Here is a 20,198-nt window from a genome sequence, read left to right on the forward strand (position 1 = left end):
ATATTCTTCTATGTTTTCCAAGTTTATCTACAAATGAAATATAGTCCTTTGATAATCAGAAATAAAAACCATTAATTATTAGCTCCTATTGATCACTGGAGGGAGCATGTGAAAAAGGATTGTGCCAATACAATGTTTGTGGGAGTGTAAACTGGTGATCCATTTTTGCAAGGCAATTAGCTGTATCAATAAAATTTTTAAGTTGAATATCTTCAACCCAACAATTCCACTTTTCTGTGCAGAGACCTATATATATATAAAGACAATCGTTGTAGCATTATTACAGTAGCAAAACTGAACAACCCAGTGTTCATCAATAGGATATTGGTTAAATAATTTAAGCTACATACATACTAAGGAATAAAGGGAAGACATTTAAAAGAACAAGGTAAATATGTACTTAGTGACATGGAAGGCTGTCCATAGTATGTGGTTGAATGAAAACCAATTGCAGAACAATGTGTGTGTAATCCTATTCCTTATATATGTACACACACATACACACACATATTTGCATGTGCATAAAAAAGTCTAGAGATATAGAAACTAAACTGTTAACAGCAATTACTTTTGTAAAGCTGATGGGGAAGGGTGGAGAGGAGTTTCACTTTATGTATTTACATATTGCTTAAGGTTTTTCTTTTTTAATTATAAGAATGTATTATCTTTGAAAAAGGTTTTTAATCCAAAGTAAGCAATATGAGAGTAGCATGGATAAATTTTATTATATTGCAACAAAATACTTAGATAGTAAAAAAAAAGTGAACTATATCCATATAAATCAACATGCGTGAATCTCATGAACATAGTCTGGAGCAAAAAAAAAGTTGCAGAAATATATACAGTGTGAATCTGTGTATGAAAAGATGAAAAACATGCATAAAACCTAAACAACATTATTTAGAGATACATAAAGAAGAGCAAGGGGATGACAAACACAAAATTCAGAATCGTGGTTAATTTTGGAGAGGAGGAAGGAGCACCCAAGGTACTTAAAAGATTTTGGTTATATTCTATTTCTTAGGCTGGATAGTGGGTAGATGGATGCTCAGTTTATCATTATTACTTAAACAGTATGCATATGTTATATATACTCTCTTATACATATGACAGATTTTATACATATAAATTACAGTATAGAATTTATAATTAAAATTTTTTTTTGAGGAAGATTAGCCCTGAGCTAACTACTGCCAATCCTCCTCTTTTTGCTGAGGAAGACTGGCCCTGAGCTAACATCCGTGCCCATCTTCCTCTACTTTACCAGCGAACCCCGCGCCCGCTGAGAAGCAGAATGTGTGCACTTAACGCTGCGCCACCGTGCCGGCCCCATAATGAAAAATTGAAACAGAAGAAAAAAGCCTTGATGTTATCCTGAAAAAATCATTACACACACACATGCAATCATTACACAAACATGCAATCAGATAAACTCATTCAAATGAAAGTGTTAGAAGCTGAATGGCGCAATAAAATCTGACCTGAGGGGCACATGCAATTTAGCTGAGATTCTCTAGAGATGCAAAATCCTACCACCAAGGAATGAATGAATGTGTTAATGGCATTTTAGATTTGGGACAGTAGAAAGAAGAGGGGAATAGTTTTGGATGAATTGGAGGCAAAGGGTATTCCTGCTGTTCCCACATTACATCACAACACACACATCACAACACACGGGGATCAGCTAACATCTTATCCCAAAGGGTTTAGGGATTCAACACTATTCCATAAAATTTATCTTCAGAGGTAATACCAGGAAACTACTCTAAAGTCTGATGTACTGAATTTATGCATGATGTATATACATATACATGTATATGCATTATGTACAGCCATGCCTATAAAGGGCTTCCAGGATGACCAGTAAAATCTAATAACGTGGCTAAATTTTTCATTGAATTGAACCTAAATACTTGAATTGATGGCCCTATAACAACATAGCTTTTGACATATACATTCTTCATGGAACATTAAGCTATGAGTTCCTATTAATTAAATTTAACCTAAAAACACCAATTACCCCACGAGCTTCACTCTCCCTTACCCAAGAAGAGAAAATGGAAAAGAAAAAAAAAAGGTTTTAATGTGCTCAGACATCCTTATTTTGTTGAAATGATTTTAAATCCTTTGTTTCTTAATTGATATTTTTCCCCTACTAATTAAAGTATGGCAATAAATAAGGAAGAAGCCTTTTATACTGCTCGACAATGACGGGGTCAGGCTCTCAGTCTCATATTCATCATCCTGAGATGGGAAGCAGCAGCACGATGGGGGAAACCCATCTGTCTTTATGAAGACTTGGCACCAAAGGAGCACAGAATAGAGAGGAGCTCATTTAGTAAATGGCAGTTTCCATTCTGCAAAGCGACAGAAAATTTACTGCACCATCAGCAAGAAAAAAATAATTCACTCAGCGAAAGTCATTATATTAGGGAGATTTAAGGAGAGAAAGCTTTTTAGTGATATTAGGAAGGATAAATATTTCTGCCTAATAATACGTAACTAAATAGAAAAACTATCTTCAAGCCATTGCTCATGTTGCCTTTCCCCTCTCTAAGTCCCTTCTGTTCTAGATCTAGTCTTATCTTTCCCATCGTTTAAGGCCAGAACCAAACCCCAGCTCCACCTGAAGCCTCCCCTAATTTCAATCCAAACCGATTTAATCTTCCTGCTGCCATAATTTCTAGTGGGCACAATTTAGCATTCTAACAATTCAGCACTTTACTATGTATCTTCATACTCTAATTCTCTCATGTACTGATTTGCTTTGCCCAACTAGATTTCCAGTTCCTTGTGGACAGAGACTGTGTCTTAAACACAGGGTGGTAGGCACATAATAAGCATTCACCAAATGCTTGTTAATTGATGCTTTTCTAATCTAAATCCGCTTATTCACAATGACCACCTTGATGGGACAAAAACCTGATAAAAACCAAATAGCTTAATATCTTTTTTTTTTGAGGAAGATTAGCCCTGAGCTAACATCTGCCAACAATCCTCCTCTTTTTCACTGAGGAAGAGTGGCCCTGAGCTAACATCCGTGCCTGTCTACCTCTGCTTTATATGTGGGACGCCTGCCACAGCATGGCTTGATGAGCAGTGCTTAGGTCCGCACCGGGGATCCAAACCAGCGAACCCCGGGCCACTAAAGTGGAACGTGCGAACTTACCTGCTGTGCCACCAGGCCGGCCCCAAATAGCTTAATATCTTAAATAATTAAAAAGTATTTATCAGGGCTGGCCCTGTGGCCAAGTGGTTAAGTTCGCGTGCTCCTCTGCAGGCGGCCCAGTGTTTTGTTGGTTCAAATCCTGGGCGCGGACATGGCACTGCTCATCAAACCATGCTGAGGCAGCGTCCCACATGCCACAACTAGAAGGACCCATAACGAAGAATATACAACTATGTACCGGGGGGCTTTGGGGAGAAAAAGGAAAAAAATAAGATCTTTAAAAAAAAAAGTATTTATCAAAGTAACACACACACAGGTTTAAAACATAATAGAATACTAGAGTGCTTATGATGCAAAGAAACAAATGTCTTCTCCACTGTGCCATATCCCATATTTATGCTCTCCAGGACAACCCCTTTTACTTGTTTAGCTGTTTCTTCTTGTAGTTACCTCCTCCTCTCTCTATATAAAATGCTTATACCAGTTGGTCTCATATCATTCCCTCCTCCGTCTCACCCATTCATCTAATATCATTATATAATTATTTTGGTTCCTCCATCAGTTGCCTTAAATTTTACATATTATGGATGTAGTACTTCTGTTACATGTTTCTTCAACATTCTTCCTTTTATAAACCAACCTTTTTCATCTGTATGTTTCTTTTGCGTTCTTTCTATAATCATAATTAAGTCTTCTGCACTTTTCTGTAGGATAACCTGAAAGTTAAAATCAGTCACCAGTGTTTACATTATTATGACTGTACATAGCATTCATTTCAGGGCCAAGAATTAGATTACATTTCCTTTCTTGTCCAGCTTTTTCATTTTTTCCTGGAGTTTCCAATAGCTTTTTCCCCACCTTGTACTATTTGCCTGTATTTTGCCTGTTTGTTGGTTGGTTTCTTTTCAAAGTCTTCAACATAACTGATGAATGGAAACTTTTTTTCTGGAAACTTCCCTCCCGGAGGTCTCCAACCTCAGGCTCCACTGTAGGCCAATTTCTCTCTAGATTTACCTTATAGCTACCATCCTGGAACTTTACTGCTTCCCGGGATTGGTTCCATTCTTTTCAAGAATTCACGTCTTTCTCTTTCATGGTTTACTTCCTCTTTTTTTGCTGGACTAAATCCTCAACTTCCTTCAAAAGTATTTGATGCAGATTAATTTCAGAAGTAATCTCATATCTGCAGACGCTTTTATTCTATTCTCACACTTGACTGATAGTTTAACTGTTATAGCACGCTGTGTTGAAGAAAGTCATTTTCCTTCAGAACATTGAAGGCATTGCTCTTATGTGTCTCACCTGTGTCCCATTGCTGATAAGAAGTCTGATGTCAATATCATTCTCATTTCTTTGCAGGTTACCTGTTTTTCTCTCTGGAAGCTTTGACGATATCTCTAAACTTTGTATTCCGAAATTTCACAAGAATATACTCTGAAAAATTCTCTGGTATTGTTTCTTTGATCATTCTCTCTAATTTGTTCTCTTGAATTTTATTAGTTAAATGTTGGACCTCCCAGGTTTACCTTCTATATATCATATTTTTTCTCTCGTTTTCCTTCTTTTAGTCACTTTGTGCTATATTTTTTATTTCAAAAGATCTTTCTTGTCATCTTATTATTGATTTTCAAATATCCTATTTCTGTTATATAAATGCACTGTTTCTTGAATCTCTCTAAGTATACTAATTAGAGTGTTTTGCCCCTCTTTTTTCTCTGTCAGTGGTCCTTTATTATTTTTTTTCCTATTTGTTTATCATTCTCTTTCCTGTTGAAAGTTTTCCTCAAATATCTGGTGACCATTGATTTTTTTGTTCACATGGAAGAATGAGGCAATAAAAAAGTGATTGGGAGCTTCATATTCATGAGTGGGGAGCTAGCCATTTTGTTGGGGAGTTTCCTAAATGCAAAAATGTGGAGGGATTTTTCTCTTGGACCTCTAAATCTTTTCAAAGAATAACACTCCAATTTTTTGGAGCTCATGGATGATATGCGTGACTACGGGGCATTCTGTCCACCAGATTGGGGAGGGTAATGGGGGAATTAATTAATCTATAAAAAATGACTTAATTCATCCCCTCCTTCTACCTTATATCTCATTCATTCTCTTTTTCAAATCTAGCATTTATCCAGGGAAGGGTGACTTTCTCTTTCACTGTATCACCCCTCTACAAGTATTCTAAATTGAGGCTTTTTCCGTACTGCTTCATTAGCTATTGCTCCTCCATATGCTTTCCAGCTTTCATCCTCCACTAATAGTCCCTTTCCCATTCTCTTTGTCATCACAAATTTATATCTTTTGTATTCCTTTGTTATCTTGGGACGTAGAGGCAATATGTGCATGTAATCTGTCTCTTGTCTTTAACTTACTGAACTTCATAAATTTATTTTGATTGCAATTTGAGCTCTCACTTTGCTATTCGTTCCATTTCTTCTGGAAGTATAGCACTAAACAGCATCATACTTATTGTTATGATAGCATCGAACTGATTTAGTAATAAGAGCCCATTTTACAGGGTACTAAAATATTAGAACAGTGAACTTCCATGTACTCCCTTCTTAAGCAGAATTTCCTTTTATTTTCCAGCTTTGCCATAATTGACATATAACATGTCATATAACATAACATATAACATGTGAAGATATAATTGACATGTAACATGTGTAAGTTTAAGGTATACAATGTGATGGCTTGGTATACATATCTACTGCAAAATGATTACCACTCTATTAGTTAACACATCTATCACTTCACATAGTCACTACCTCACATAGTTACTTATATTTTTTCGTAGTGAGAACTTTCAAGATCTACTCTTTCAGCAACTTTCAAGTATACAGACACAGTATTGTTAACTATGGTCACCATGCTGTACATTAGATCCCCGGGACTTACTCATCTTATAACTGAAAGTTGGTACCCTTTGACTACTTTCACTCACTTCTCTCACCCCCCCACGCTAGCAACCACCAATCTACTCTGTTTTGATGAGTTCCGTTTTTTAAGATTCTACACATAAGTGATGTACAGTATTTTGTCTTTCTCTGACTTATTTCACTTAGCATAATGCTCTCAAGGTTCATCCATGTTGTTGAAAATGGCAGAATTTCTTTCTTTTTGTGGACAAATAATATTCTACATATATACCCATTCATCCATCAACGGACACCTGTGTCCCTAGGCTGTTTCCATGTCTTTCTTATTGTAAATAATGCTGCAATGAACATAGGGGTGCAAATCAAGATAGCAATTTTTTTTCCTTTGGATATATACCTAGAAGTGGGATTGCTGGATCATATGATAGTTCTATTTTTAATTTTTTGAGGAACCACCATCCTGTTTTCCATAGCAGCTCCACAAATTTACATGCCCACCAACAGTGCGCAAGGGGTCCCTTTTCTCCACATCCTCACCACACTTGTTATCTCTCGTCTTTTTGACAATAGCCAATCTAACAGGTGTGAGGTGATATCTCATTGTAGTTTTGATTTCCATTTCCCTGATGATGACTGAAGTTGAGCACCTTTTCACATGCTGGTTGGCCATCTGTATATCTTCTTTGGAAAAATGTTTATTCAGGTCTTTTGCCCATTTTTTTAATCGAATTATTTGTTTTTGTGCTATTGAGTTGTATAAGTCCCTTATGTATTTTGGATATTAACCCCTTATCAGATATATGGTTTGCACATATTTTCTCTTATTCCAAAGGTTCTCTTTTCATTTAGTTGAGTCTTTTGCTGTGCAGAAGCTTTTTAGTTCGATGTAGTCTCACTCATTTATTTCTGCTTTTGTTGCTTGTGCTTTTGGTGTCATACCCAAAAAGTCATTGCCAAGACCTATGTCAAGGAGTTTTTTTCTTTATGTTTTCTTCTACAAGTTTTACCATTTCAGGTGTTACATTTAAGTGTTTAATCCATTTTGAGTTAATTTTTGTGAGTGGTGTATGCTAAGGGTATGATATTCTTTTGCATATGAATATCCAGTTTTCCCAACATCGTTTATTGAAGAGACTATCTTTTCTCTATTGAATATTAATTAATCCCTTGTCAAATATTAGTTGACTCTATATGCATGGGTTTGTTTCTGGGCCCTTGATTCTGCTTCATTGCTCTATGTGTCTGTTTTTCTGCCAGTACCATACCATTTTGATTACTATAGCTTTGTAGTTTGTTTGAAACCAGGAAGTGTGATGCCTCCAGCTTTGTTCTTCTTTCTCAAGATTGCTTTGGCTTTTGGGGGTCTTTTGTGGTTTCATATGAACTTTAGGATTGCTTTTTCTATTTCTGTAAAAAATAAGAAGAATTTCTATGCCTAGACCAAGGGTGTCTGATATACTTTTTAATACAATCAGTTCATTAGGCACCTACCTGTCTGATCCCCCAACACAGAGGTTCTTAACCTGGGGAGTTTGTCAAAAATACATATTCTCAGGTCTCAGGCCTGAAGAAGGTCTGGGATAGGGCCAAGATTCTGTATTTTGAAAGAGTTTCCTGGGTGATGAACCACAGCCCTGGTTAAGAACCACTGACCATTGGAAGGCCACTAACAGCAAGGCTGTGCCAGTCCCATTTTCTTTTCCTCCCCATTTCAACCCCTAGATTTGCTGACTCCAAAGATACATTGCAGGCTTTAAGGTGAGTATTTTCATGGAGTAGTTGCTGCATGGTTAACCTTGCTTTCCACACCATGCTACCTCAATAAAAATTCACCAAGTTGAGCCAGCCCTGGTGGCCTAGTGGTTAAGGTTCGGCACTCTCACCACTTGAGGGGCCTGGGCTCAATTTCCAGTTGCAGAACCACACCACCCATCTGTCAGTTGCCATGCTGTGGTGGCGGCTCACATAGAAGAACTAGAAGGATTTATAACCAGGATATACAACCATGCACTGGGGCTTTGGGAAGCAGAAAAAAAATCCACCAAGCAACCAATAAAAAACTGACAGGTTTAATCTGTGCTGAGTAAATTCACTTGTCCAAGGTCATCAATGTGAGTGATGAAGACAGGAACAGTCTTGGACCAGTCACCATATGTAGTCCAAGCCAGAGGGTACTATCTCTTCTAAATGTCTAAATCTATAATGAGAAGGTAAGAAAATTACATTATTGCAGTGCTAGAGCTTAGCTACCAGGAAAAAAAACCTCTTCCTGTAAGGATGAAATAAGCAAAGCCTGAATTTGAGCAATGTGTGCTAGGTTTTATTTGGTGGAAGGGTTACTTTTAAAAGAGAGAACTAGAGTTCTAGTCAAGACAACCCAACATTATTGATTCACTGTCTTATTTTTAATGTCTACAAGCCCTTTTAGAACTTTGACATTTTCACCCCCAAGGGAATCAGAAGTGAGCCAGACACAGCTGCGGATTTGCAAATACTAAGACGCAGATCTTAGATATAGCTTCAGTTCTAGGGCGGGAGTATGATACAGTGGCTGAGGGCGTGGGTTTAGAGTCAGACACACTTGGGTTAAGAGTTTAAACTCCATCACTTACTAGTTGTGTGACCTTTCGCAAACTACTTAACGTCTGTAAGATTCAGTTTCCTCTTCTGTAGTTTCTAAAGTGAACCAAGCTCTGTCAAGCTTTGGTGCCTCTGTACAGGCAGCTCTGTTTGCATTGAATACTACTCACCTCCTTTACCCTGACTAAATCTACTCATCCTTCAGGTCTCAAATCAACATTGCCACTTCCTGGAAACCCCGATTGCCCAGTCAGTTAGGTAATGCTCTTCTGTGTCTCTTCCCCAAATGCCCTAAACACGTCATCAATCATAATAAATGTATGGTAATTGGTGGTTTTTAAAAAAGTGTTTCCTCCACACATTAGGAGCCAGCAAACTAGGACCCATGGGCTAAATCCGACCCACGATCTCTTTTTTGTATAGCCCTCAAGAATGGTTTTGGCATTTTTATAGAATTGGTTAAAAAAAGAAGAATATGTAACAGAGATCTTAAGTGTCCCATACGCGTAAAATATTTACTATTTGGCCCATTACAGAAAAAGTTTGCTAACCCCTGCCATAGACCATAAGCAATTTGAAGGCAATGATTAGTTTTCATTTCACTGTATGTCCTACTCCTAGCACAATGCCTGGCACATAATAGGCACTCAGATGTTTGTTGAATGAAGGAATGAATTAATGGGCAAAACTGGTATTTTTTAAAGTATAATGTATGATAGAATCAAAACGACTTCATTTTGTCTCCCAATGTGCAAATAAAATGTACTCTGTTGGAGTAAATTTTCCCTGACCCTGAATGGAAGCTTGGACAGATCACATGAATTTTCCTTTCATTCCTTTGAGAATAAACAATCCTAAGATCATTCAAAGTCACAAAACACAGTCTTGATTCAGTAATCAGGACATATTTGGTCCAAGATATTAATCAAATTCTTTAGGCTTTACTCAGAGATAAGGTGCCCCCTCCTACCCTACCTTAAGACCTGTAGGTGGTGGCCACCTGCCTTTGGGGAAGGAAGGGGTGATAGATTTTCTTCTTTCTCTCCCCACTTACCAGCTCCTATTTGGACCCTCACCAGGGTGGGAGCAGGAACAGGGAGGAAAGGTAAAGGGATTGGTTATTTCTTCCTTGGTAGAACAAATGGCTGTCCACTCTCTGGGTCTCTGGCTCTTCTTTGGGTTCTTTAAAGGCCCCCATCACTGAGGACCCCTCTCCTGCAATTTGGGAGACCTGGGTTGATGCAATTCTATTCAGGTTGGTAGTGTACAACTCCTTTCTCAGCCCCTAGAAATTCAACAGTTATCTCCAGCTTTTTTAGTTTTATTTATTTATTTATTTATTTATTATTAATGTTATGATAGATTACAACCTTGTGAGATTTCAGTTGTACATTATTGTTAGTCATGTTGTGGGTACACCACTTCCCCCTCTGCGCCCTCCCCCCACTGCCCCTTTTCCCTGGTAACCACCGATCAGATCTCCTTGTCAATATGTTAACTTCCACCTATGAGTGGAGTCAGAGAGCTCGTCTTTCTCTGACTGGCTTATTTCGCTTAACATAATACCCTTGAGGTCCATCCACGTTGCTGCAAATGGGCCAATTTTGTCTTTTTTTATGGCTGAGTAGTATTCCATTGTGTATATATACCATATCTTCTTTATCCAATCATCAGTTTCTAGGCATGTAGGTTGGTTCCACGTCTTGGCTATTGTAAATAATGCTGCGATGAACATAGGGGTGCAAGGGACTCTTGGGATTTCTGATTTCAGGTTCTTAGGATAGATACCCAGTAATGGGATGGCTGGGTCATAGGGTATTTCTATTTTTAACTTTTTGAGAAATCTCCATACTGTTTTCCATGGTGCTGTACCAGTTTGCATTCCCACCAACAGTGTATGAGGGTTCCTTTTTCTCCACAACCCCTCCAACATTTGTCGCTCTTGGTTTTGGATATTTTTGCCAATCTAACGGGTGTAAGGTGATATCTTAGTGTAGTTTTGATTTGCATTTCCCTGATGATTAGCGATGATGAACATCTTTTCATGTGTCTATTGGCCATATTCATATCTTCTTTTGAGAAATGTCTGTTCATGTCCTCTGCCCATTTTTTGATTGAGTTGTTTGTTTTTTTGTTGTTAAGCCATGTGAGTTCTTTGTATATTATGGAGATTAACCCTTTGTTGGATAAGTGGCTTGTAAATATTTTTTCTCAATTAGTGAGCTGTTTTTTTGTTTCAATCCTGTTTTCCCTTGCCTTAAAGAAGCTCTTTAGTCTGATGAAGTCCCATTTGTTTATTCTTTCTATTGTTTCCCTCAACTGAGGAGTTATAGTGTCTGAAAAGATTCTTTTGAAACTGATGTCAAAGAGTGTACTGCCTATATTCTCTTCTAGAAGACTTATTGTTTCAGGCCTAATCTTTAGGTCTTTGATCCATTTTGAGTTTATTTTGGTGTGTGGTGAAAAAGAATGGTCAATTTTCAATCTTTTGCATGTGGCTGTCCAGTTTTCCCAGCACCATTTGTTGAAGAGACTTTCTTTTCTCCATTGTAGGCCCTCTGCTTCTTTGTCGAAGATTAGCTGTCCATAGATGTGTGGTTTTATCTCTGGGCTTTATCTCCAGCTTTTTTTGCTGGGGTCTCTCCACTCCTCTAGCTAGCTCTATTGGACAGGGTCCAGGGTGACATCACCTTGGCTCTCTCTATTGCATGGCCCCTATTTGGTTCCCAGGAAACACTCAAACATTCCTTGTTCTGACAAATTCTGGGAATGCCAGCCAATCCCAACACAGTCAACCCTGTCTTCCTGCCAAGGGCCACATTAGCTTTCTTGGAATGGGGTGCAGCTCCAATCCTTTGTCTGTACTGCAGAGAACAAATGGCAAGCTCTCTGAGTGGTCTGATGAAACACCCTTCACTAGGGTTGAGGTGAAGGAGGTAATATCTCCACCATCCCAGCACTCCTGTGGAAAGTGGAATGGACTCTAAGCCTGGCAACAGATCTCTGCAAGGAAAAGTTTTCACACAAATTTTCCCACCCACTCTCCTCCACGATCTGACTTCTTTTTATTTCTTGGAATTTGTTGTAGAGCATTTCCTTTGTAAATTCTGTATATGATGACCTAGCTTTGGAATTTCCCATCTATTGTATGGCATCTATTATGTCTTTTGGAAACCTGAATTTTAATATCATCTTACCTAAGGCTTATTTTTTTCTAATTAGGTAAGAAAAATTAGACCACCCCTGGTGAAATCTCCAGTTATATTCAAGTAGCCTCATTTTCTTCTGACACAAAAAAAAGTTGAGATGACAACATTAACATTTCTTGACCATCTACCATGCAGTGCATGCTTTAGAGATGTTTTCTCATATAATCCTCATGAAGATAGCTTCTTTTACAGGTGAGAAAACTGAGTCTCAAAGAAATTAATTGACTTCCTCAAGGTAACCCAGAAAACATAGAGAAAACCTGAGGCTGAAACCCAGGTCTATCTGACTTCAAAATCCATGGTCTTTTTGTTATACCATGATCTTCAAACTTTTCCACCAAAATACCCCAAATGGCAGAAAGAGTGACCATGTATCCCCGGGGAAGTCTGGGCGGCCCAAAGAGGCCCCACCACAGGTGCAAAATTTCTCTGAAGTCTCATGCTTAACTGCAAAAATGCATAAAATATTTGCATTTTATTCTACAATATATGTGATTGTTGTCATAGAAATATGTTGAAAATTATCACTCAAGTTACCTATGTTCTCCCTATCTGAATTTTCAAGTAAAATTGATCCTCCAGAAAAATTCATTATGTTTATCCTGTAGCTTCATGAATCTTAAGCATACTATTTCAGTTTGAGAAAGCCCAACATATTCCACGAGGTATTAGAGTATGATTTTTTTTTAACCTAGAGGCCATGGAGCATGGAAATGATACGCCCATTTCTGAAGGAGGGGAAGGTCTATAGCTTTCATTAGGTTCTCAAAGGAATCCAAGATCCACAAGATTAAGAACCACTGCTATAAAGAAAAGAGCAAAGACTTGGATCACGCTGCCTTGTTTTCAAATATTGGCTCCAAGCTTAACTAAACTGCATGATACACTTCCTCTCTGAGACTCAGTTTCCTTATTTGTAAAATGAAGATAATAATATCCAAGTTACAGAGTTGCTGTGAGGATTAAATGAAATTCTCTACATTGAATGCTTGACACAGAGTAGGCACTCAAGAAATGTTAATCTACTACCTGCTGCCACAATATGTAAAACACAGTAAGGGCATTTAAACAACAGGTGGATGAATAATTTGTAACGGAACAATACCCTGGATAGATATGCCTCCTTCCAACATATATTCTAACTAAAGCTTAGACCCCCCCAGCCAGAAACTCAGACTTCGATTCCAAGATTGATGTTAAATTTCCACAAAAATTCAAAATAAAAGTATTCAGCTGGTGCCTAAAAAAAAGGTTTCTCGAGCCTAGAAACATACATATGTATACATCCTGTTTGTAAAGATGGAATTATTTAAATATCACTACATCCTGGCATGTTTGGTTTCAATTCTAAGTATGTATTACCATAAGATCTAGGATGAAAAACCTCTTGAATTGAGCAAGAGATCTGATCCTCTTAAACGACACACGGAGAAGATTTTACAAACACAGGGAGCCTTCACAAATCCTACAGATTCATGAAGAAGCCTCGAAGGGGTTAAAGTGGAAGGCTTCGACAAACTTTGCTTCTCAGCTTCTCTCTTATCTCCTCCCCCTCGGCTCCACACCGCTAAGGCAGAGCCCGGCTGCATCACTAGCTTTCCCTGCATCCTCTAAACTGTTGCCTGCAAAAGAGAACGGGGGACTTAACTATTCAGGCTGCTTGCATTCAAGGGTTCCAGACCGTGTCATACACATCCAAACAGGCACTTCTCTTGCTCTTTGGAGTTTATAAGGAGCAGGCATCTGAAACCGCACTCTGAAGCTGTAAGTGGCAGCTGGCATTTTAAGTAACTAATAGAAGGTGCTTTTCTGTTTTGCGCTGGAAAGGTCTGACTCTTTAGGAAGATCAAAGAGAAAGCATAGTTTGCATGAACAAAGTCTGCTTTTCTGGCAAAACAAGGCTTTCATTCTATTTTCCAGATATTCCAGAGATGTTCCGGAACAAGTTGCCTGTCGGTGCAAGCTTCAAAAGGGATTCTTAAATGGCCAACCCCATTCATCCCGTGAGCCAGGAAGGTAAGAGAGAGTTGGAAATATTATAATGTTATTCACAGTGAAAGGAGCGGCATTATTTTATTTATCGGCAGGTGTGACAAATAGGCACCATCTGCCGCAGAAGATACAGCAACTCCCACTTGAGAAAGCTTATTAGTTAATGGCTCCGGCCATTGAAGGAGCGCTTGCTGCTGGAATTGTTTTTTCGTAGGCTGTTGTGGAACTAGATACTTGAACAGCTCTTACCTCCTTTAGTTTTCTCTCCCCCTACACTGGGCAGATAAATATAAACAGAATGGGTTAACTCCTGAAGACTACTACAATTGATAGTTTCCACTTTCTCTTCTGAATTGTTCCACTGATCATTTTCCTTAGCTATTTGGTGGGATTTCAGCTCTGGAATTATAGGCAGGTGTCATGCAGAAAAATGCAAAATTACCAGTGAATTCTCTTCAGAAGTTTATCGTGTTAAAGAAAAAGCAACAGTAACTACTAGTTGCTCCTTGAGGACCAAAACAGAGATCAGGTTACGTTTATCTCTATCTCCCCAGCACTTAGTAGTGTCTGATACTTGGTTGGCACCCAAAGGGTTGCTGAATAAATGTCGATCTGATTTCGGAGATCTACACAGAACTTTGTTGCTCTTATTAGAAACAAGTTACACCCACGTAATCCTCTCAGGTCTGATGGATGGAGAAAGCTCCACATTCCCTTTTCATTTTAAGGAGCAGAATTCATGATCTGTGTGTGTATGTTATTTTGCTTCTGTGAGGTTATGCTGATATGGAACATTACTGAAGAGTTGATATTTCAATATTCATACCAAAAACACAAGAAGTTTTTTTATTACTAAGAGTTTTATTTACTAAGTTAATGACAAAACATGCAATCAGAAAACCAAAGATGCATTCACATCACTTGTGAGTATTTTGATTTATATTAAAAGTGAAGTAAACCAGATGTTCAGGCTAATGTTAGATATTGGCCAATTGTTAAGTTAATCTCTTTCCCTTTGTGGTTCCCCCAAACTTCCCTCCCCCTATCCTTTCTTCCTTCCTTCTTTCCCAGTGTTTTCCTGTTTCCTTATCTTCATCTCTATCTCTTAATCACTCATTTCCTCCTATCATTTATCCACTCCCCACATCCCTCATCATCTTACATCTCACATTTCCTTCCTTGTGTGCTCCCCCATTCCCTCTATGTCACTTCCTTTCTTTTCCTAATTCCTTGCCCTTTTTCCTATCCCTCATTCTCCTCCTTGTCCCTCAACAGCTTTTTATGTCCCTGATCACTTTTACAAAGACTAGAGCCTGATTTCTATATTGTGACCTCTCCAGAAAGGACTGCAGGATACTAAAATTTTATAACAGTCTTTCCACAAAAATGAGATCCTTCAGAATTAATAAATTTTCAATTTCTTTTGAAATTGCATGGTTGTTTTTCTTTCCAAACGGTGCAGAGCTTTTAATGGAACAATCACATTATCTAGGCAACTCATTAATTAGTTAGCAAAGAGAGCTATGGCAATCCTGTTTGGAAGGCTTTTATGAAAAGTTGTTGCAGATACAAGACCAGAGTAACAAAGAGGATTCCCTAATACCTAACTTTTCGTTTACTCATTTCAAAGTCCTTAGTGGATTTACAGAATTAAATCGATAGACCTGTCTGAACTGACCAGGGTGTTTGGTGTCCTGAAGACTATAGAGGTTTTAAGAAATATGTAATTAGTTAGTTGTCCAAACCCTCAAATGAAATGTTTAAAGAAATTGATGACTATATATGAGATCATTGTTTTCTACAGCTTTCTCAAGCTTCACAGAATTCTAATAAATATTTCAGACCTAAGGAAGATTCAGGGTTGATTGTGTAGGAAGGAGAAAATTTATTATCAATTGTTACTGAAGAGCACTTATAAACACAATTGAACTTTCTAAAATTTAAGGCTGTGAACCCATCCCATGTGGTTTTCCTTTAAAATCACATAACCAAAATGGTAATTCCAGAGCAATGTTTCTAATAAAGTGATTATTCCTAAATTCCAGATTATAATTGGAAATTTAGTCTCCTTTGCACAATAAGAGACAGGGGAGTGAGAAAGGGGAATAAAAAGAAAAGGGAGTTTCAGCCTCTTCCCCAACCTATATTAGCAATCAGAACAGAGAAAAGACTGTGCATCTTTCCAAATTGTCAATGCTAAGTGCATTTCTTCAGGCATATCCATGCATTTCTTCAACAATTATTGAGCAGCTACTGTGAGCGTGGTTATATAAGGGATAGAATGTTGAAAAAGATTCTCAAGGAGTTTATAAATTACAGCTTGGGGGAAAGCACTTCAAATAGATATTTACAATATTAGGTGAATGTAACTTTTCTGAGATACAAAGCATATGGGAATTAGGATTTGGATGGGAAATAAAGGTCGGTTTCATGAGCTGAACCATGAAGAATGGTAGCATTTCCCCAAGCAGAGACGTGGGAAGATGGAAGGAACTGGTCAGACAAAAACATGGAGGCAGGGAAGTAGAGAACAGTGAGCATTACAGCTTGATTGGAAAGGAGGATAGTGGAAGGAATTAAGGTCAGCCAGGACCAGAGCATTGACAGCCTTGAATGCCAAGCTAAAGAGAATGGAGTAAAGTCCAAAGGCAATAAGGATCCTCAAAGGCAACATGTGGGCTTCCAAAACTTTATTCCTTTTTCACCCTAATAGAATAGTTATAAATAAATCAAATAGTAATAGAATGTAAAGTAAAAAGAGCAAGCCGAAGGAAGGATCCAGATATATACATTTTCAAAAAGCTTAATAGGTGATTCTGAGGGCAGCAGAGTCTGGAAACCATTCCTTGCAGAGTGTGCTTAGAAACTCTAAGTGGGTAGCTTGTCACAAACGTAGATTTCAGAGTCCTATCCCAGAGATTCTGGTCTAGGAAGTGAGGGAAAGGGCCTAGAAATCTGCATTTGTAATAAGTGTCTTCCAGGTGATTCTGATGAAGGGACTTCCTAGGACCACATTGAGAAACACTGCCCCAAATGTTTCAAAACACTAGGGCCTCAGGGTGATTACTTAGTGTATTCATTTCCTAGGGCTGCCACAAAGTACTACAAACTGGATGGCTTAAAACAATAGAAATTTATTCTCTTAGGTCTGGAGACTAGAAGTATGAAATCAAGGCATCAGCCAGGCCATGCTCCCTCTGTAGTCTATAGGATAAAATCCTTCCTTGGCTCTTCTAGCTTCTGGCATTTGCTGGCATTCCTTGGTTTGTAGATGCATCGCTCCAATTTCTGCCTCTGTCTTCTCCCTGTGTCTCTGTCTTCTCTTCTTATAAGGACACAAGTCATATTGAATTAGGGCCAACCTAATGACCTCATTTTAACTTGATTGCATCAAGACCCTACTTCCAAATAAGGTCACATTCACAGGTACCAGGTGTTAGGACTTCAACATATCTTTTTGAGGGACACAATTCAACTTGTAACACTGTTTTAAATAGTTTTTTTAAAGTAGGCCCCTCAAACAGCCAATAAGACAGATTAGCTATGTTCTTTAGCTGGGATGTCTAGATAGAAAGACCTATAGTTAACTCTCAAAGTTCAGTATGCAAAGAATCACCTGAAAAGCTTGTGCCTAGAATGCATATTCCTGGGCCTTGATCCAAGATATTAGAATTCAGTAGGCCTGAGGAAGAGCCTAGGAATATACATTTTAAAAGATGTCGGAGCCCATGCATCACACTCCTGAGAAAAACTGGCTTTGGGAGAAAAAGCAAGATCAAGAACCAGGTGGTTTGGGGAGGAGAAGCTCGCAAGAACAGACCCTGAAATCTGTATTTGTAACAAGCTACTCAGGTGAACCATTGGCCTCTGGAGATAGTGTTTCCAGGGAACTAAAGGATAACTACTGTAATTTTCTTTTCCACTTGTTCGTGAATCAGAAATCAAAATAGATGTACCTTTAAGTATTGCAAAACTGTTTCCTAGACCATTGCTCCAAAAACAGTAGAAAGATAAGATAGCCTTTCTCTTTGCTCCTGTTTCTTGTGAACCAGGTGGTTCTGCATGGGTGGTGGGGGCAGTAGGCAGGTAGACTAAGAATCATGTAGATTACACATAGTATAGTAACATGGGCTAGTGAATATAAACTTTAAGCTGAAGTGCTCCAAGTCTGGGGGCAAAATTCAAGATTATAGGAAGAGTAATGTGATTGTTTGAGCTATTTCTATTAACTCTCCTTGGGTATGTTAACAAGCGACAGAACTAGGCTACATTGTCAGCTTTCTGCTACTATTGCACATGGAAGTTTGACAGGTGATGGTGGTGTATGTTGTTTATTTTAGTCACCCATATTCAAAATTCATGTTTGGAATGACAAACTAAATCATTTTGGAAGACTTCAACAGTAAGTAGTTGACCCTATTTACACACTGGAATGTTTTTGCTTATAAAGACAAAGGTTCTGTCTTTACCACTAATGCAAGATGCAGTTATTTGCTCAGAAAAGACACACCCTTGCAATTCTTCCTGATCTACAAATACTGAAAAAAAAAGTGTGTTCTCACCCCACAGACCTAAGTGAGAGAGAGAACCCAAAAATAAAATTGGAGGAAGCCTGCATTTCTGAAAATTCCACCATTTGTTAAAGTGACCCATGGCACTGGGGCCTGGAATTTGACAAATGAATCCTTAGATTTAGTTCTTCTTCATTTCAGTGCTAGACTATCCTGGTCAAGCTAGAGCAGTGGTTCTCAGTCCTGGCTGCACTTTAGAGTCACTTGGGGAGCTTTTTAAAAAATATCAGTGCTTGGGTCCCACCCTAGACCAATAAAATCTGACTGTCTATAGTGGTGACCAGGCGCCAACTGTGGAGATTGTGATTCAGAAAGTCTAGGTTGGGGCCCAGGGTCTGTGTTTTAGTAAGTACCTCTGGTAGGCCTTATGACCAGTTAGTTTGGAAGACACTGTCCTAATCTAGCCTAGTTAGTAGCTGCTGTTCAGTGATCTGAATTTTTATTCAACCTTTTAATAGCTGTTTTTACCACATAGAAAAAGAAGCATTCAGATGATGAAAACTCAGGGTATCGTTTTAAAACTAATTTACCCCTAACAAGCCATTTTGTAATATATCAGTTAATTTTTATTTCAAAAGAAATTGCCATCTGTTTTTCTTAGATACATGAATCTTTTATTTTTGTTTTTGATTTTCAGAAAAATAAATCTGTTGAAGAATCTTAAATCTTCTGAGCCTAGACCTACTGCTGTCAGCACCTCTGAGACCTCCTCCTGCTGAGAATTACCAGGTCTGACAACACCTTCCCTCCAGCCTACGGTGAGGGACATCAACAAAGCTGTAGAAAACTCACATCTTCTAGACTTTCAGCCCTCAGGCTATGGCAGCTGGACAGGAAGCTTACAAGCTCCATCCTTAGGGAAGATTCAGAAAGACAAGAAGGGTGAAAATTCAGATATGCTGAGCCTTAAATATACAAAAACCTTTAGAAAGTTTCCTCACAGAAGAACCCGATGAAATCCACGTAATTAGTGAACACATTTATATGAGCTGTAGGTAAAACAGAGCCTTTTTTCCCTCTACCAAAACAGAGTAAAAGTCTGATTTAACACTCTGAAAGATTCTTGTCCCAATACCAGTATTATAAAGCAGTTTCACGATATTTATTTTAATCAGTATAAGAGTAGGACTGTGGAAAATAAAAGATTTATTTATGTATAAATATTTTTTAAATGATTAAGAAGTTCTGATAAAACCTATTTGGGAGGGGGGCTGCTGTGCTGGAGGACAGAGAGGGTGTTGCCAAATTAGGACATCACCATTTTCTTGCTGTGTACGACTGACTTGGCTCTGGTCGTGATTGCTTTGTATGAGATTGTTGGAACACCTCCAATACATTCAGACACAGTCTAAGTGACTGTGGAATGCCTCAAGGGCAATAGAAATCAAACAGAAACAGGTACCAATCCAAGTCTTAAGTGATGACAGAGGTGCATTTCAAGTACCATGGAAATCTCACTGGGCGGGCCCATTACCCTACCCTGGCAACAGAGGTTGACACCACTTCAGATAAGTATTCTAACCTGTACATGTATGTGGGCTTATTCCTGAGCCTCCTGGCTATTCTTCTCATTCTGCTCTTCACAATGCTCCTTCGGCTCAAACATGTCATCTCGCCCATCAACTCTGAGAGCACAGAAAGTGTTCCTCAATTCACAGATGTAGAGATGCAGAGTCGAATCCCCACTCCTTAAAGCCAGGATGAAGATGAGCATTAGTGGATCTCAGTAATCCCTTTTACGATGATGTCCAGGAAAGCTTACCTTGTTGCACATAGCTTCCCATGTAGGGATATCAAGTTC

The 20,198-nt window shown here is 38.5% G+C and overlaps 2 protein-coding genes across 3 annotated transcripts in view; one reads left to right on the forward strand and one right to left on the reverse strand.

Annotated features, from left to right (window-relative positions):
• The window catches only part of DCX (doublecortin), a 363,420-nt gene that overhangs the window by 209,242 nt on the left and 133,980 nt on the right, over nt 1-20,198 (reverse strand). The window lies entirely within an intron of this gene.
• Nucleotides 13,398-20,090, forward strand: SERTM2 (serine rich and transmembrane domain containing 2). Its single transcript, XM_044764323.2, has 3 exons — nt 13,398-13,598; nt 13,755-13,850; nt 19,035-20,090. Exon 3 carries the CDS (start codon nt 19,818-19,820, stop codon nt 20,088-20,090), a length of 273 nt encoding a protein of 90 aa, XP_044620258.1. The 5' UTR covers nt 13,398-13,598; nt 13,755-13,850; nt 19,035-19,817.

This window comes from Equus asinus, chromosome X, assembly GCF_041296235.1.
Source record: "Equus asinus isolate D_3611 breed Donkey chromosome X, EquAss-T2T_v2, whole genome shotgun sequence".
Taxonomy (NCBI): Eukaryota; Metazoa; Chordata; class Mammalia; order Perissodactyla; family Equidae; genus Equus; species Equus asinus.